At 40.9% G+C, this 14,827-nt stretch overlaps 1 protein-coding gene across 5 annotated transcripts in view; it reads right to left on the bottom strand.

The window, feature by feature from the left end:
* wb (wing blister) overlaps window positions 1-14,827 on the bottom strand; it is a 199,509-nt gene that overhangs the window by 110,858 nt on the left and 73,824 nt on the right. For all 5 annotated transcript variants that reach the window (XR_012822763.1, XM_075669111.1, XM_075669113.1 and 2 more), the window contains exons 7-16: window positions 13,801-13,893; window positions 12,276-12,390; window positions 10,800-10,918; window positions 7,986-8,147; window positions 6,158-6,313; window positions 5,073-5,213; window positions 4,293-4,445; window positions 3,008-3,109; window positions 945-1,159; window positions 6-117 (exon numbers count right to left, since the gene is read on the bottom strand). Coding sequence is in view for 4 of the 5 variants with exons in the window: in XM_075669111.1 (XP_075525226.1) it covers window positions 6-117; window positions 945-1,159; window positions 3,008-3,109; window positions 4,293-4,445; window positions 5,073-5,213; window positions 6,158-6,313; window positions 7,986-8,147; window positions 10,800-10,918; window positions 12,276-12,390; window positions 13,801-13,893 (1,368 nt within the window). In the remaining variant the exon portion in view is untranslated. The remainder of the gene's footprint in view (window positions 1-5; window positions 118-944; window positions 1,160-3,007; window positions 3,110-4,292; window positions 4,446-5,072; window positions 5,214-6,157; window positions 6,314-7,985; window positions 8,148-10,799; window positions 10,919-12,275; window positions 12,391-13,800; window positions 13,894-14,827) is intronic.

A 14,827-nucleotide genomic window follows, 5' to 3' on the forward strand; every position in this document is an offset into this window, starting at 1 on the left:
TTTACCTCGCAGGAGAGGCCCGCATAGCCAACTGGGCACTGGCACATCTCAACAGACGTCATCTTAGTCAGAGTTCCTGACGTCTTGGATGCCACAGGAAGCTCCACATGATGCATGCTGTGTGCGTTGAAAATAAGCATCAACAGCTGAGGTCATCGCCATGGTAATGCCACAGGGCACGGTGTGAATACATTGCATGCATCAAAAAGTAAAAATGCAGCTATCAATGCTGACTGTTTCAGCCCTTAAAGGAAGAGACATTCAGATGTGCAATGCGTGACGAACCTGCTATACATGTTAGCACAGTGCGTAGACATCAGGTGGACACTTGTGTTCCCGATGGCGATGGTGGTGAAGGCATACTGTGTATTGTTGATATTTTTAACCCCTTAAGTTCCCAAATCTGAGCTGCGCTCACCCTACGAATTTATACTAACATCACGAAGAATGAGCCCTACTCGATCCAGCCACAGGTTCCATTGCTTCAATCACTGTTAACGAGTCATGCGCACCTATCTCACCGCTTACTGCCGAGTTTGGGCATCGGTGCATATTTTTTTGTAGTTTGTATTTGTTTTGCTGTCATGCTTCAAGAGAATTATTACTCGGGACTTTCGTGTATAGCAAGAAAAACTGTCATTCTCGAAATACAGTTTATTATGAAATGTCTCCACTGACTACATGAAATTGAGCCTATATTTAATATTTTTTTCAATGAGCGTGTTACATGCAAACTATTGGGGGAGTAAAAGAAAAAGTTGGGAAATATATTTGCAGCTATTCTAGAAAGATTTTGGAAGTTAAAGGGTTAACAAAATGAAAGTGGCAAAACCGCATCAGTTGGCGTAGCTTCATGGCTAAAAAGCATGGCATGCTGCCCTGCTCAACGACCCAGATTCTCAAGAAACACAGATGGTGACATAAAAATGGTGCAAAGCACTCACGCTCCTTCAATCTGGTCAGAGTGGTATTTGGCCCTCAGGAGCAGCCTTTCCACGTCATTCATAACGAGTGTAAACTCCTCACGCGACACCGGTCTCAGAGGGCGGCCATTTTCGTCCAGCAAGTGCCAGCCGTGCTCACGAAGCGGAATGGCAATGGTCACATTGTCCGGGCTTGGTCGCAGGCTCCAGTTGTAGCCAAGCCGCTTCCCATCACCCTGCAAGCACGAGAATGCACATCATCATCATCAGCAGCAGCCTGGTTACGCCCACTGCAAGGCAAAGGCCTCTCCCATACTTCTCCAACTACCTCGATCATGTACTAATTGTGGCCATGTCGTCCCTGCAAACTTCTTAATCTCATCCGCCCACCTAACTTTCTGCCGCCCCCTGCTACGCTTCCCTTCCCTTGGAATCCAGTCTGTAGTAACCCTTAATGACCATCGGTTATCTTCCCTCCTCATTACATGTCCTGCCCATGCTCCCCATTTCTTTTTCTTGATTTCAAGTAAGATGTCATTAACTCGCGTTTGTTCTCTCACCCAATCTGCTCTTTTCTTATCCCTTAACGTTAAGCTATAAAAAGAAGGATGATAGGTGTAACGTTAAGGGGTAACGTTAACGTTAACGAGAATGCACACTGGTACATTTTGTGGGTTGTGCAGTAGGTTTTGCACCGTCTCATCCTGTTATATGTGTGTTTATCTGTGAATGATTTGTGAGTGAATGATCCCCAACTAGCCCAGATCCTTGATCTACTCTGATATTTTATGAAGTGAATCATGGTCACTGATTAAGTCTGCAAAGAAGGATCAACGTTTCGAAACCGCATACGGGTTTCTTGTTAGCGTGTCCTATTCAGTGAATGTCACTTGAGTAGACAACATGTGACGTTGTGAGTGCACGTGTGTAAAAGGATGGCATATTTTCTGCTGTTTGGTTCATCTTAGCTGGTGTTGATGGAATAAGCAGTGATTCCAGCAGCTGTTGGGATGATACATCCTCTTTATGTACTACGATAGTGCTATTGTTCCAGCCAATCTTTTAGGCTTTCTTCTGGGCATGCTCAGCAATAGCATTTGTCGTACGACTATTATTTCTATTGTCACATTTGTGGTCCTTCAGTCATCTTGAGAACTTTCCCCTTTCATCAATATAAAGTTGATGGCAATCAGCACAGGGATTCTTGTAAATGACTAGTGGAAATACCTCAATCGACAACTTTAACTTAAATGTTCGTGAGCTGGTTTGATATTTTATACAGCAATGGTTGTATAGTAGGTGTACCATCTTTAAGAGCCATTTTTTTAGTGTTTTGTGCTAATGCATTTCGGTTGACTGTACGTGATGTGGACATTATAGATCATAATGTTACAATAACTTGATTAATGACCATGAGGTAGAAGAGAAGTCATGCAGACGTCAACAGATAATCATCATCACATAGGATCTCATAGTGCTATTACATTGCAGTCACTCAAGTGAAGCATGAGAACCCACATATTTTTATTCACAAGTTCAGTGCGTGTATTGACTCATTAAATTTTGGAATAGTTCACGGTCACCAAATTTTGCAAAATGGAAGGACAGGTTGCATAACGTGACACAAGAGTTCAATCTTTCTTTAGATAATTTCCTCCCAAATTGTGAACAGGATTGGAAAATTAAGAACCTTGTCATAAAGTTTGGCGCACCATCTACATTGCTCTTTTTACAATTATGCATTGCACGCGTGATCATCAAAATTACGGCTTGTCAAAAGTTAATTGTGTTAGCTACGATACAACCTTCATTTCAGTTAACTGCCATAGCAAGTAACCTGCTTCAAGACTGCAGTTAAATAACTGAATGCATCACATTATGTGTTAAATTGCTAGTCTTTCTTGCTTGATAAACTTACTAAACTTCTCATAGCATTTGTAGTTTAATATAATAAACAGCCAAAACTGATAGCCAAGTAACAAAGATATAGCCAACAAAGTTTTTTTTTCTCTGTTTTCTTTCTTTGTAATGGCTTCCATGGGTCCAGCGGAGATACAATAGCATACTCTTCCCATCATACTCACTTCGATTATGACATCGGAGCCTTCCACGTAGGATCCCGAAGTGTCCCCACGAAGCACCACATAGCTGAGCATGAACTTGAGATTTCCTCCGTATGAGTAGAGCTGTCAGTAATACAAAACAGAACGGTTTTCCGTAAAATTTCGACTAACTTGACTTGGAATCTTTACACTTTCCAGAAAAATGTTACATCTTTTTCTTCTGTTTTTCTTTTTTGTGAACACCTATGCATGAACAGCCTTTACTGAATTCTTGGGGCGTGCTCTAACTTTTCTGCGCGCAGCCAGCTTCTCGAAAGATAAAAGTGATCATCCAGACAAAAAGTAACATGAAGCTACAAGGAAAGTCCATATGGGTTTAAAGATTTAAAAAATAAAGCTTTACAGCTCTAAAAAAAAATTTATTGTTCCAGGAATTACTTCAAGACCAATGCCATTTTTTAAGGTGGTCACTATTCCATCTGAGCTAACCAGAAGGCTAACAAGTAACACAGAAAGGCAGAACTGATCAAGAACTCGAAGCACACGTACGCTGAATATGGCAAGTTGGCCTTGGGGAAACCCGCAAGGAGGAGAAGTTTCCCAAAAGGTAAAATTGTCATCTGACATGTGCTTTTCAATAAGAGACCAGTATCTTATTTTTTTTTTCTTTAACTTTAATTGTTTCTTTATGAGAAAATCATATGAGTTTCCTTTGTAGCTTCTTGCTACTGCTCGGTGGGTACCCCAATTTTTTACTTTCATGAGAGTTGCTTGCGGATCTCAACAGAACTGATTTGCCAAAGTCAACTCCTGTGCATTCTATCCTGGTGGGACAAAAAAATTAATTAAAGGGAGCACTGTTAGAGAGTTTGAATGCCTTTAGGGTCCTTCAAACAGAGTTAAGTAAAATTCAAGGCAGGCCAAAACATGGTGGCCAATTGATGAAAGGCAACTGTATAGATGAATGTTGTAAAGTGCGCTATAGAATCATTGTCTGAATGGATGTGTATGCTAGCTATTCAAAAAAGAACACATGCTCTCTCTTTTGAGTAACTATCACATGTGGGTAACAACAAACAGGTTATACTGAGTGTTGATAGAAACTGCACTTCCAGGTAAAAAAAAAAATGATTGCATATTTTGCGTTGTAGTTTTAGTAATTATTTTAGCCTCATACCTTGCCATGGTCATCTGGCAAGTGTAACCTAGATGCGTCATTGCGCAAGAAGTCTAGGTAATGTTTACTTAACTTTTTTGCAGTGTTAAAAAAAAGGAACAAAAGTTTTAAAGCAATAGCTTCACAAACCTTGTTTCCGAGGTATTTCTCAGGTGCCTGCCAGTAGTACATGTTCATAGTGACGTCATCATTAGCAATGGTGAGGCGTCCATTCTCGGGAGTTGGTCGAACTTCTCGGCGGCCGTGCAGGTCGGTTATTGTCCAGGTGTCAGGCTGCTTAACCTGTGCGATTAATGAACAAAAATTATGTGAACTATGCACCTTAGCACAGGAGCCACTGGTAATAAAAATAAAACTGCAACTGAAACGACTTGCAATAGCAAGCTTACGTCTTTCTTGCACACGACGTCATTGATGTGCATGTTACTCTTGATCAGTTGCCGCTTCAGGTGCACATAGATAACATCCACTAGCAAGGCATAGATACTGCATGCGTTGGGTGTTGCAGCGCCACCTAGCAAGCACTCGGCAAATGACGACTGTTGCCTCCAACATTTCAACAATTTACTTTGCATGTTTTTTTTTACCTTTTCTTCATTTCCAAAATTTTTTTCGTGTGATTAACATATGACACGTAAAAGGCTTCAGACAAGCGGCTTAGAAGGTCTGAATGCTCAGGACAGTTGACTTGCAGTTGCAAGTAGCAGACAACGGGATGAGGTGAGTAGCGAAAAAAAAGGACTGTTGAATCGGCCTCAAGCAAAATACACAGCAAAACGCAAGGAAACAATGAAGGTGTTAAAAATGTAGGAAACAGTAGCAAGTCATTTTTGTTTCGTTTCACATCATTAGCACAAAACCAAAAGCCTGTATGCTTGTATGCGATGGTTCCTCAAAAGTGGTTCTTACAGTTTCGATTCCCCAGTTGCTTGGTCGGCAAACACTTGTCACTCCAAAACAGAAACACGACGAGCATCCCTCTGGATTGGTCTCGGACAGGTCATAGTAGCCATGTTCACACTGGTCACAACGATCTCCCTCAACATGTTTCTGAAAGATGACCAAATTAACATGGTACCATGAAGTAGTTGCATCCGATGCAATCATATCAAAGAGTCAAATGTCACATTAGACATGCATATGAGTTGAATGCTTTTTATGCAGTCATTAACCTGAGTGAAAGAAAGTCATTTTGCTCGGTATGCATGAGAATCAGTTTAAGACTGTGCATGTATTATTAAACAAAATGTATCCAGACGGTGATAGCCATCTGGGTAAGAAGAACACTCTTCAATGCTGTCAGGTGAAATATGAAAATCTTTATAATGATGCACACAGCTAAAGGACTATGCCCAAATGTGTTCTCATAGGCACACAGAGTTACTCATGTTTTGTTTGAACAAGTGTAAAAGCCGATTCGGCACACAATGCTGCTTTTGTTCTTGCTCAAATTGCACTGCAAGATCACACTTTTTGGTTTACACTGCTCAGAATACTTGGCTTCTTTTGCTTGGCTGGTCGGTTCATTAAAAAAATATAAGCCACAGTCATATGTACGCCTCAGTGTCAGAGAAGCGAGCTCATATTGATGATCATATGCTCAAAGTATACAACGATCGAGATGACAAGGCAGGGTAAAAATGCAGCAAAATGTATGGATGCAGAGATGTCAAGCATTTTTATGGCCTGTCAGCAACTAAACATCTGCACAAACCAGGCAAATAATTCCAAGTGTTTAAGAGCAATGCGGACAAAAAACATGCAATCTTGTAGCAGAATTTGAGTAAAACAAGGAAGTGGTAGACACAAAAGCTTTTTTTTTGTTTTTGGAAACAGAAGCACAAGTATGTGTGTATGAACACTCCAACATGCCTCCTGGTGCAGCATCTCCGAATTAGTCTTGTGCCAGGCTGCTTCCTTTTAGGAAAAGATCAGTCAAGGACAATAAATTATGAAGGAAGTCTGCTTTGTAAGGACCGAGCCCCCGCACATACCTTGCAGTGGCAAGGGCCATCACACTGGTCTGGGTTCACGGTCCCTGCGTGGTGGCATGGGCATGGCTCACAGCGTGGGTAGTTCCGATAGCCACGCTTGCATTGATCACACTTCGGCCCCGTGAAACCCTCACGGCAGATACAGTCTCCAGGAGACTGAAAAAAATTTGACATGTTGCTTAGGTATCCAGACAAGAAAAACAATTCATAGAAGTATGAAGACTTGAACTGATCTACAGTGGGCCAAAGTAATAGCCTCAGCCTGGAGTCGGGTTAAGGTTCAGCCAGGCTAGAAACAGACCCTCCCAGGCTGGGGCTCCCTTAGTTTGCCCACTTTTGACCATGTTGGCTGTTTTAGGATGAGTTCCAATTCTGGCCAGCATTGGAGACAGTACAATGAGAGATAAGAAGACAGCTTCGAGCTAAAGTAATGGAACGCATCTGGAACCGTCTGGAAGACATCTTTGCGACATGCTGCCACCTAGTGTAGACAAGAAAAAGCTAAAGAAAAGTGCATATAATCGCTGTATTTGAACACTTTGCATATACGAACCAAAAAAAGAAAACACAATCAACTTACACAAAGCACTCGAGATAAAGTTACATTTACTTATGAACTGACAATCTTCCCTAGAGGTTTGAAGCCTTCTGCTCAACTGCTGTCTTGTGTAGACAGCAGAGTAGCTTGCATCAAGCATCGTTTATGATTTCAATGTTGTCTTCGTGAAGTTGTCTTTTTTTATTTTTCGCCTGCTTTGTCAGAATCAGAACAAAACTTAATATGGCTGCTGCCTGGTTAGCTGTCCATTTAACCATCTACGGTGAGTACTGGAACACATTCTTGCATGAACAGTCAATATAGCTTTAGTTGCCACACCCACACAGGTCTCTAAGCAGGCTCAGAGCATGGGCAGTCAAGAGACAAGCAGTGCTCAAAGAAAGCAATAAAATATTCATCTGTCCTTCGCCAGGGTATGCTCGTCTCTGCATTCCTCCTCACAATCATGTGTCACTCCCTGTCTGTGTAAGACCTTGCAGAAATATGATAGGGCATTAGGCCTTCAGGTCGCAAATGTTCTTTTTTTTTTTCTGCTATGCGATAAGTCAACACTCCTGAGAGCCAACAACTTCAGCCCCAGCTTTGGTAATATTTCTTGCGACCAATGCGAAGTGCCTTGGCAGACAACATAAACACCCTACCAGTGTCAATGGGTGACAGACAAACAGGGTTGTCAATGTAATCAGGAAAGATCATGAATGGGAAACTCAACCATAAACAAGCCTCTTTGGGGACCCTTTCATCAACATCATTTTCATCAGGCTACATCATCAACGTCATCAGACGTTCACTGCAGGACGAAGTGTTCTCCCGGCGATCTCCAATTACTCCCATCTTTCATCAGCTGACTCCATTCTACGCCTACAAAGTGATCAAACTTTCTCGCACCATCTAACCTTAAATCCACTTCAACTGCGCGCTTCCCTTCCCTTTGCTCTCATTCTGTTGTTCTTAATTTTATGCCTATAATTCTTCGTCCATTGCCCTTTGCGTGGCCCTCGGCTTCTACTCAAGCTTCTTAGTTACCCTCCAAGTTTCCGCCCTGTACAATGCAATGATTGTGATGGTTGCAATTAATAGTAGAATTTAATCACTGTGCACTTCTTTCTTCAAGGTTAATGATAAGCTCCAGGTCATGAATTTGGTAGTGCCTGCACCGCGCACTCCCAACATATGTACCCAAAGGAGGCGCTTTAACGGTATATAAGCAACAAAAATATCCAGCGTCTGACAGTCCTACAACGAGCCATCATGCTGACGTGAACGTACCAGACCCTCCTGAACGTGGGAGTCGTCCCCTATACAGCTTCCCGTGGTGCCAGGTCCGGAGCAGGAGCACTTGCGGCAGGGGTTGCGGTGATCCCTCGGAACACCCCGAGGGCGGAAGTAACCGTCTTCGCAATGCTCACAGTTAATACCGGCAGTGTTATGCTGGTAAGAAAAAAACAAAAAAGAAACAGCGCAGTTGAGACCTCCCCCCAACAAAATTTTTGTCTCACGCTATGTCAATGTCTGTTACAAAGCATCAATATCTGCTGCTAGAAGTCTAGAAGTGAAACAATTTCTAATCGAATTCTGCACTTTGCGAGGAGAGAGCGGCAGCATAAGCAGACCGAGAGCTCCAAGTGGGGCGAGGCAAGGCACGGTTTGATTGATTTGATTGACTGACTTCATTTCCTTCTTTTGCAATCTAAAATTTGCACATACTGAATGGGCCCTTAGCCCCAGGCCAAGGTTCTCAGAGGCTGTGAGGACAGCTGACTGTAGTTGCCAGAGAGAGGACCAGGTGGAGCGAGAGGGGAAGGAACACGCACATGGCGCGAAGTATGTGTAGTGCGGTGTGCGCAGATGAACACCATGTGGACAGCATGGGGAAAGAGTCGCGGAGTGAGGTAATAAAGTGAATGTTTACAATGAATGTGTCGACCTGTCGGTCATTCGTAACAGCTTAACGACACTTTACACTTTCTTGTGAATCACCTTGAGGCAGGTAAACTGCACAAAAACATGACTTCGCTTTATTTCACTGTATTGAGTACTGGTAGCAGCTCCTATCTGTATAAACAAGAACAAATTACACTTGAGAGTGATGCTATCAGAACTGTGGATGCAAAAAAAAAAAGAAATATATGTAGAGTAGACCACGGAGCTTCTTGTGATAAACTCACTCAAACATCAGCAGCAGCAGCCTATTTTTATATCCACTGCCCAGGACGAAGGCCTCTCCCTGCGATCTCCAATTACCCCTGTCCTGCGCCAACTGATTCCAACTTGCGTCTGCGAGTTTCCTAATTTCATACCCCACCTAGTTTCCTGCCATCCTCACCTCCACTTCTCTCGGCACCCATTCTGTAACTCTAATAGTCCTCTGGTCATTCATCCTACGCATTACATATCTTGCCCAGCTCAATGGTTTCTCTTAATTTTAATTAGAATATCGGCTCTACCCATTTGTTCTCTGATCCACACCACTCTATTCCTGTCTCTGAACATTACCTTAACTTAACTTACTTAACTTAACGTTATGGATCTGGAAATGCCTGCTGTATGCCCTCCACCCCATTTTTGTTCTCTTGTAAATTTCCTTCTCTTGATCAGGGTCCCCGGTGAGTAATTGACCTAGATAAACATACTCCTTCACAGACTCTAGAGGCTGACTGGCGATCCTGAACTCTTGTTCCCTTGCCAGGCTATTGATCATTATCATTGTCTTCTGCATATCCACCTTTAACCCTACTCTTGCACTTTCTCTGCTAAGGCCCTCAATCATTTGTTGTAATTCATCCCCAGTGTTGCTGAATAAGACAATGTCATCTGCAAACCGAAGGTTGCCGAGATATTCGCCGTTGATCCTCACTCCTAAGACTTCCCATTTTAATAGCTTGAATACTTCTTCCAAGCATGCAGTGAATAACATTGGAGAGATGATGTCTCCTTGCCTGACCCCTTTCTCTATAGGTAGCTTCCTACTTTTCTTATGAAGAACCAAGGTAGCTGTGAAATATTTGTAGATATTTCCCAAGATATTCACATATGCCTCCTGTACTCCTTGATAACGTAATGGCTCTATGACTGCTGGTACCTCTACTGAATCAAATGCCTTTTCATAACCTATGAAAGCCATATAGAAGAGGTTGAATGTACAATACAGATTTCTTGATTACCTGATTGACGACGATTGACGTGATCCATATTGTAAGGTATCCCTTCCTGAAGCTAGCCTGTTCTCTTTCTTGGTTGACTGAAGTCAAGCGTTGTCCTTGTTATATCGAAAATTTTGGTGAAAATTTTATACAATACTGAAAGCAAGCTAATGGGCCTTTAATTTTTAAATTCTTTATGATGTTGGAATTCTTCCAGTTCTCTGGAACGTTCGAATTCGTGATATGTTGCATATAACGGGCCGCAAGCTTTTCAAGCATGATATCTCCTCCATTTTTGATTAAATCGACTGTTATTCCATCTTCTCCTGCCGCTTTTTCCTGGGTCATGCCTTGCAAGGCCCTTTTAACTTTATCGTTACTTATAGGAGGAGCCTCTATATCCTGTCCATTACTGCTTCGAATGAAGGTATTGTGGCTGCTCTGGTTACTGTACAGGTCACTCAAAAAGGCATGTAATAATGTCAATGCACACTTTTTTTTCCATCATACTATTAAAAGAAGAAGCAGTAAGTCACGCAGTTGAGTCTCTATGTTATACTATATAACAAACCATGTTTTTAACACAATGTGTATACTAAGGAGGCAAGGCTTACTAAAGAGGCATATACTACATATAAAGAGGCATATATACTAAAAATGCAAGGCTTACCTGGCATTTCAAGTCTTTTGAACCTGGTTTTTCTAGCTACCTAGCTATCTAACATTACTTCTCTTAAGTCTAATAAAACATTTATTTGTATCTATTCATACATGACACTGTGAAACAATGGTACAAGCAGTTCTTGTGTCAGCAAAGTGAACAGGTGTTCTCCAATCAGGGACAAGGTCCCATTGACCTTGGTGTATGTCAAATGTGGTGTTAAGTTCAGGCTGATGCAAATTATGACAAGATTTGTAAGAAAAGGAAGCTAGAGCCCACCGAACAGTTCTGGCAGACTCCGCCACCACGGTACTCTCCAAACTTGTTTAAGCTGGTGCCACTCTTTGCCACCTCAGCGTCATACGCACAAGATGTGGCATGGCCAAAGCACTGGCATTCTGGAAAACAAAACAAACAAAATTTGCAGCGTTAAGCTTCAAACCTATCCTTCTCAGTGTACCAACATAAAGAAAATATTTCGCAGCAACTTTTCAAATGCCTCCCTTCATAAAACAACAATTTGCTTCGAAACAGCACGGAGAAAAACCAAAGCATTATCACATGTTAAAACCAAATGCCAGCCGGAAGCTCATGTTACCTTCATATCACAGGAAGCTGAAAAAGTCATTTTCGACATAATATATTTATTACAGTCAAACCTGTACATAATATAAGCACAAATATGACAAATCATATGATATACCAAAGTGAATTTTAAATGTTTCTCACTGATATCACTATGTAATGAATACAGTAAAATCCTGGCAAATAGAAATCGCTTAACTGGAATTGCTGCCCAAATGGAACACCAGCATCTAAATCAGTTGGTTCTGTGTTTGAGTAATCAAAAAAACTTTTGTTCAGTGAACCAAAATTTTTGGAACTCCCTGTAAATAGAACCACAGAAGTGGTTCCATTTACATAGAGCAGCTCTAAGAGATTCTTTCAAAAAGAGGCAGAATTTGAAATATATTTTTGCAACACCTTTCTTCGATCCAAAAAAACCATCCTTAAGAAGCAGTGGCAAAGATTAAAACAGGAAAAAATTTGATAGGTTTTTAATGCATAGCACCTACAGACTTGGACAGCTTCGCAACACTGTCACTCATACCACAGGTAACCAAAATAAGGAAAATCAAAATTTTGAATGCCTTACAGATCGCGGTTTGACAATTTAAACTCCACCTGCATGACCGAATGTTATTAAGCAACCGACTGGAACAGTAAGAGCTATGCTTTGGTTTCAAAACACCACCAGCACCTTCTCGAAACCAAAACCAGCAGATCTATAGTCAGTCCAGTAGCCATCGACTACGCCCGAACTATGAAACAAATTAGCTGTGACATCCTCTTCTTTATGCTTAACATATCTAGCAGTGCTAAGATGGTGTATGACATATAGTGCTGTGCCTCTGTACATCTTTCTCAGCAAATTGAACTCCTGTCAAGGAACATACTTATCCGGTCTCTTGAGCTTCCATTTACCGAGATTCTACTGTATGTTTGCTTATAATTAATATAATAAAGGTATTTACAGGCTGGATACGACTTCACTATGATGAAGTGTGACTGAAAAGCATTTTGCACTTGCTTTAAATATCTTCTAAAACTTTCTGTAGGTGCCGTTTTCTGCATGGAAAACTGCAAGCTTCTCTAATCTCGTGTGGCCCCCTAGCACAGCCAACGATAAACTGTTTTTCCATCGACTTGTTTGCGGAGACTCAAAAAAAGACAAAATAAAATCCGGTGCTGCACCTTCGCACTCTGCTGCATCACCGGCTGTGCCCATCCTCCACGGCTGTTGGTTGAACAATGGGCAGCAGCGCTCGCAGCTAGGGCCACAGGTGTTGTGTTCACAGCGACATTGCAGCTGCATCAGCAAGGGAACAAAAGAACAGTACAGTTTGTATCGCATGCTCATTGGACACATCATTAACTTGGCTTAAGAGGGAGCTTCACCTCAATGGCACCTATAAAGTAACTAAAAAGGGGGATAAATTGTTTCACATGGTATCTATTGAAGCGATTTTGATATGGTTTGTTGCACTTAGAAGACAAAGGCTCTTTACTTGATCCTTCATTTTTTCTTCAGAAATCGCCAAAACTCGGAGATGCCTTTCAAGTAACACATCAAGTTTAGTAAATGCAATAAATTATTGCGTGCAGACTAGTTGGTTCTTGAACATGAAACCAAATTGCACTGCATAACTGGTATGAAATGCACAAGAAAAAAAAAAGCAATAACATGGAGACACACATCATTTTGTGTGTCTCCATGTTTATCTTTGCGAGTGTTTTGTAACACCTATGCATTTAACTTGACTTTCAACTTCAAGTGTACAATGCTGTAACACTGCAAATAGAAGAGATACCATCACAATACTGTTAACTGCGCAAGTTAGGAAGTCCAAAGCAAAAATGATTTGTATATAATAGGCAACTTTAAAGTATACCAGGAATTTGCAGATAGGAATTTTGCTTAAGTCAAGTAAACAATGTAAACTAATGTATCTCGTGTATTCATCCACTTTATATGCTCTAATACATCCAGTCGATATCATCGCTATATCTATTTTTAGTGCAGAGTAATGCATTTGTAAACACGATACTTGAATTCTTTGAAATTGACCACTTTTTGGCAATATCTGAAAAGAAAATTGAGGCCCTAAAAAATTATGCTTTAAACAGTTGGCAGAATTCAACCTTCTCTCTTAAGTACAACAGACTTCCCTCAAATTGGCTCAGCACTTTTCCAATAAGAGCATTTTTGCATTGCAAATGCATTTGAATTGTGAAACTGGAGTGGGCCCTAAGCTAATTAAGCTTCACCTTAATGAATCATTCGCAACTTCAGCATCAATAATGCGCCATCCCGTATACACCAGAGGACTGATCGCAGTCACAGTCTTTTAGCAGCAACAAAGTAGTAGCTATGGCTGCAAACACCTGGTTTGTCAATTAATGGATTTTCAACTTCACCTGAATTCTGACATGTGTATTTGACAACAAGGCGAAAGTCAATATCTCAGCATTGTGGAATCCACAAAGAGAGACACATCACAAGAAAGCAAGCCCTAGCTGTCCCTTGCACTCTCTTGTAGCTTGCGTGCCTTCATGGTTTCCGCAATTTCAAGTGAACGCGCTTCCTCATTCTAGTGCAATGAAAGTTCTGCAACTAGTCAGAAATTGCTTTCTGAAAGAATGCTGTTTATGTTAATTAATTAATTTATTTATTTAAATACCTTCAGGGCCCAAGGGCATGGTTAATTCTAAACCTTACCTCTCCACCTGATCCCTTGGAAGGACATTCCTGGGCATGTCCTGAGCAGACGCACTGTCCTCCGATCGATATGTCCTTAATGGAATAGAAGTACTAAAAAGACAAGAAAAAAAAGGGGAGGGGCTGTGCTATTACAGTACGATAGGCATATTTCTGGTATAACAATGCATCACGCATTAAACACACTTTGATAAACACCTTCTAAGACGACAAAAAAATGTTCTGAATGTAGAAAAAATAAGTCACACAATTACAAAAACTTCTTCAAATATCCCTTCAAAGGTGAGTACGATAAGTGCACAAATCAAAAAAGCACTTTAAAATACATCTATAAAGATAAAAATGCTTTGCCAGTACTTACTTTTCATAAAGACACCTTACCAGGCAGTTGACCACTGACCATGGTAATCGACTTAACTGTCAATAGTCTGTATAAAGCTCTTTGATTCTCAAAAAAGATACGAGTGACACAGCTAATGCTTTAACAGCACAGGCACAGCTGACTGTTACAAAATGAAGCTACTAATGCATTTGAAATGAACGTGAATGGTTAGCTAGATGAACAAAGTAAATCAACATACAGTCAGTCGACCACACATATACCCCATTTGCAGGGAATTTTAATGAGTCTTAGAGTTTTTTTATCCAAGCCGTAAAAATGCACCTCATAATAAATAGTAACAGTATATAAACTTTATTACAATGAACACTTACATAACAAATCACCAAATTCTACAAAGTAAATATAAAATGTTTCTCACTGCCATCAGCATGTAATGACATTAAGCTCGTAGTGAATATAAGATATCATTAAGCTGTTTTGGTGTCAGATGCACATTTGTTAAAAAGAAGCTAGACCAAACAATAAAATAATGCAAAAACCCTTTCCCAACCACCATCCGTAACTTTACTGTGGTTGGCTTAATGCAGTTTATAGCAGTGGTAATTACATCGTTTACAATACTGATTGAACCATTCATTTCTATACTTTGCCATTGACACAATTGGAGAGACTTTGCCAGCAAAA

This window comes from Dermacentor variabilis, chromosome 9 (assembly GCF_050947875.1).
Source record: "Dermacentor variabilis isolate Ectoservices chromosome 9, ASM5094787v1, whole genome shotgun sequence".
NCBI lineage: Eukaryota > Metazoa > Arthropoda > Arachnida > Ixodida > Ixodidae > Dermacentor > Dermacentor variabilis.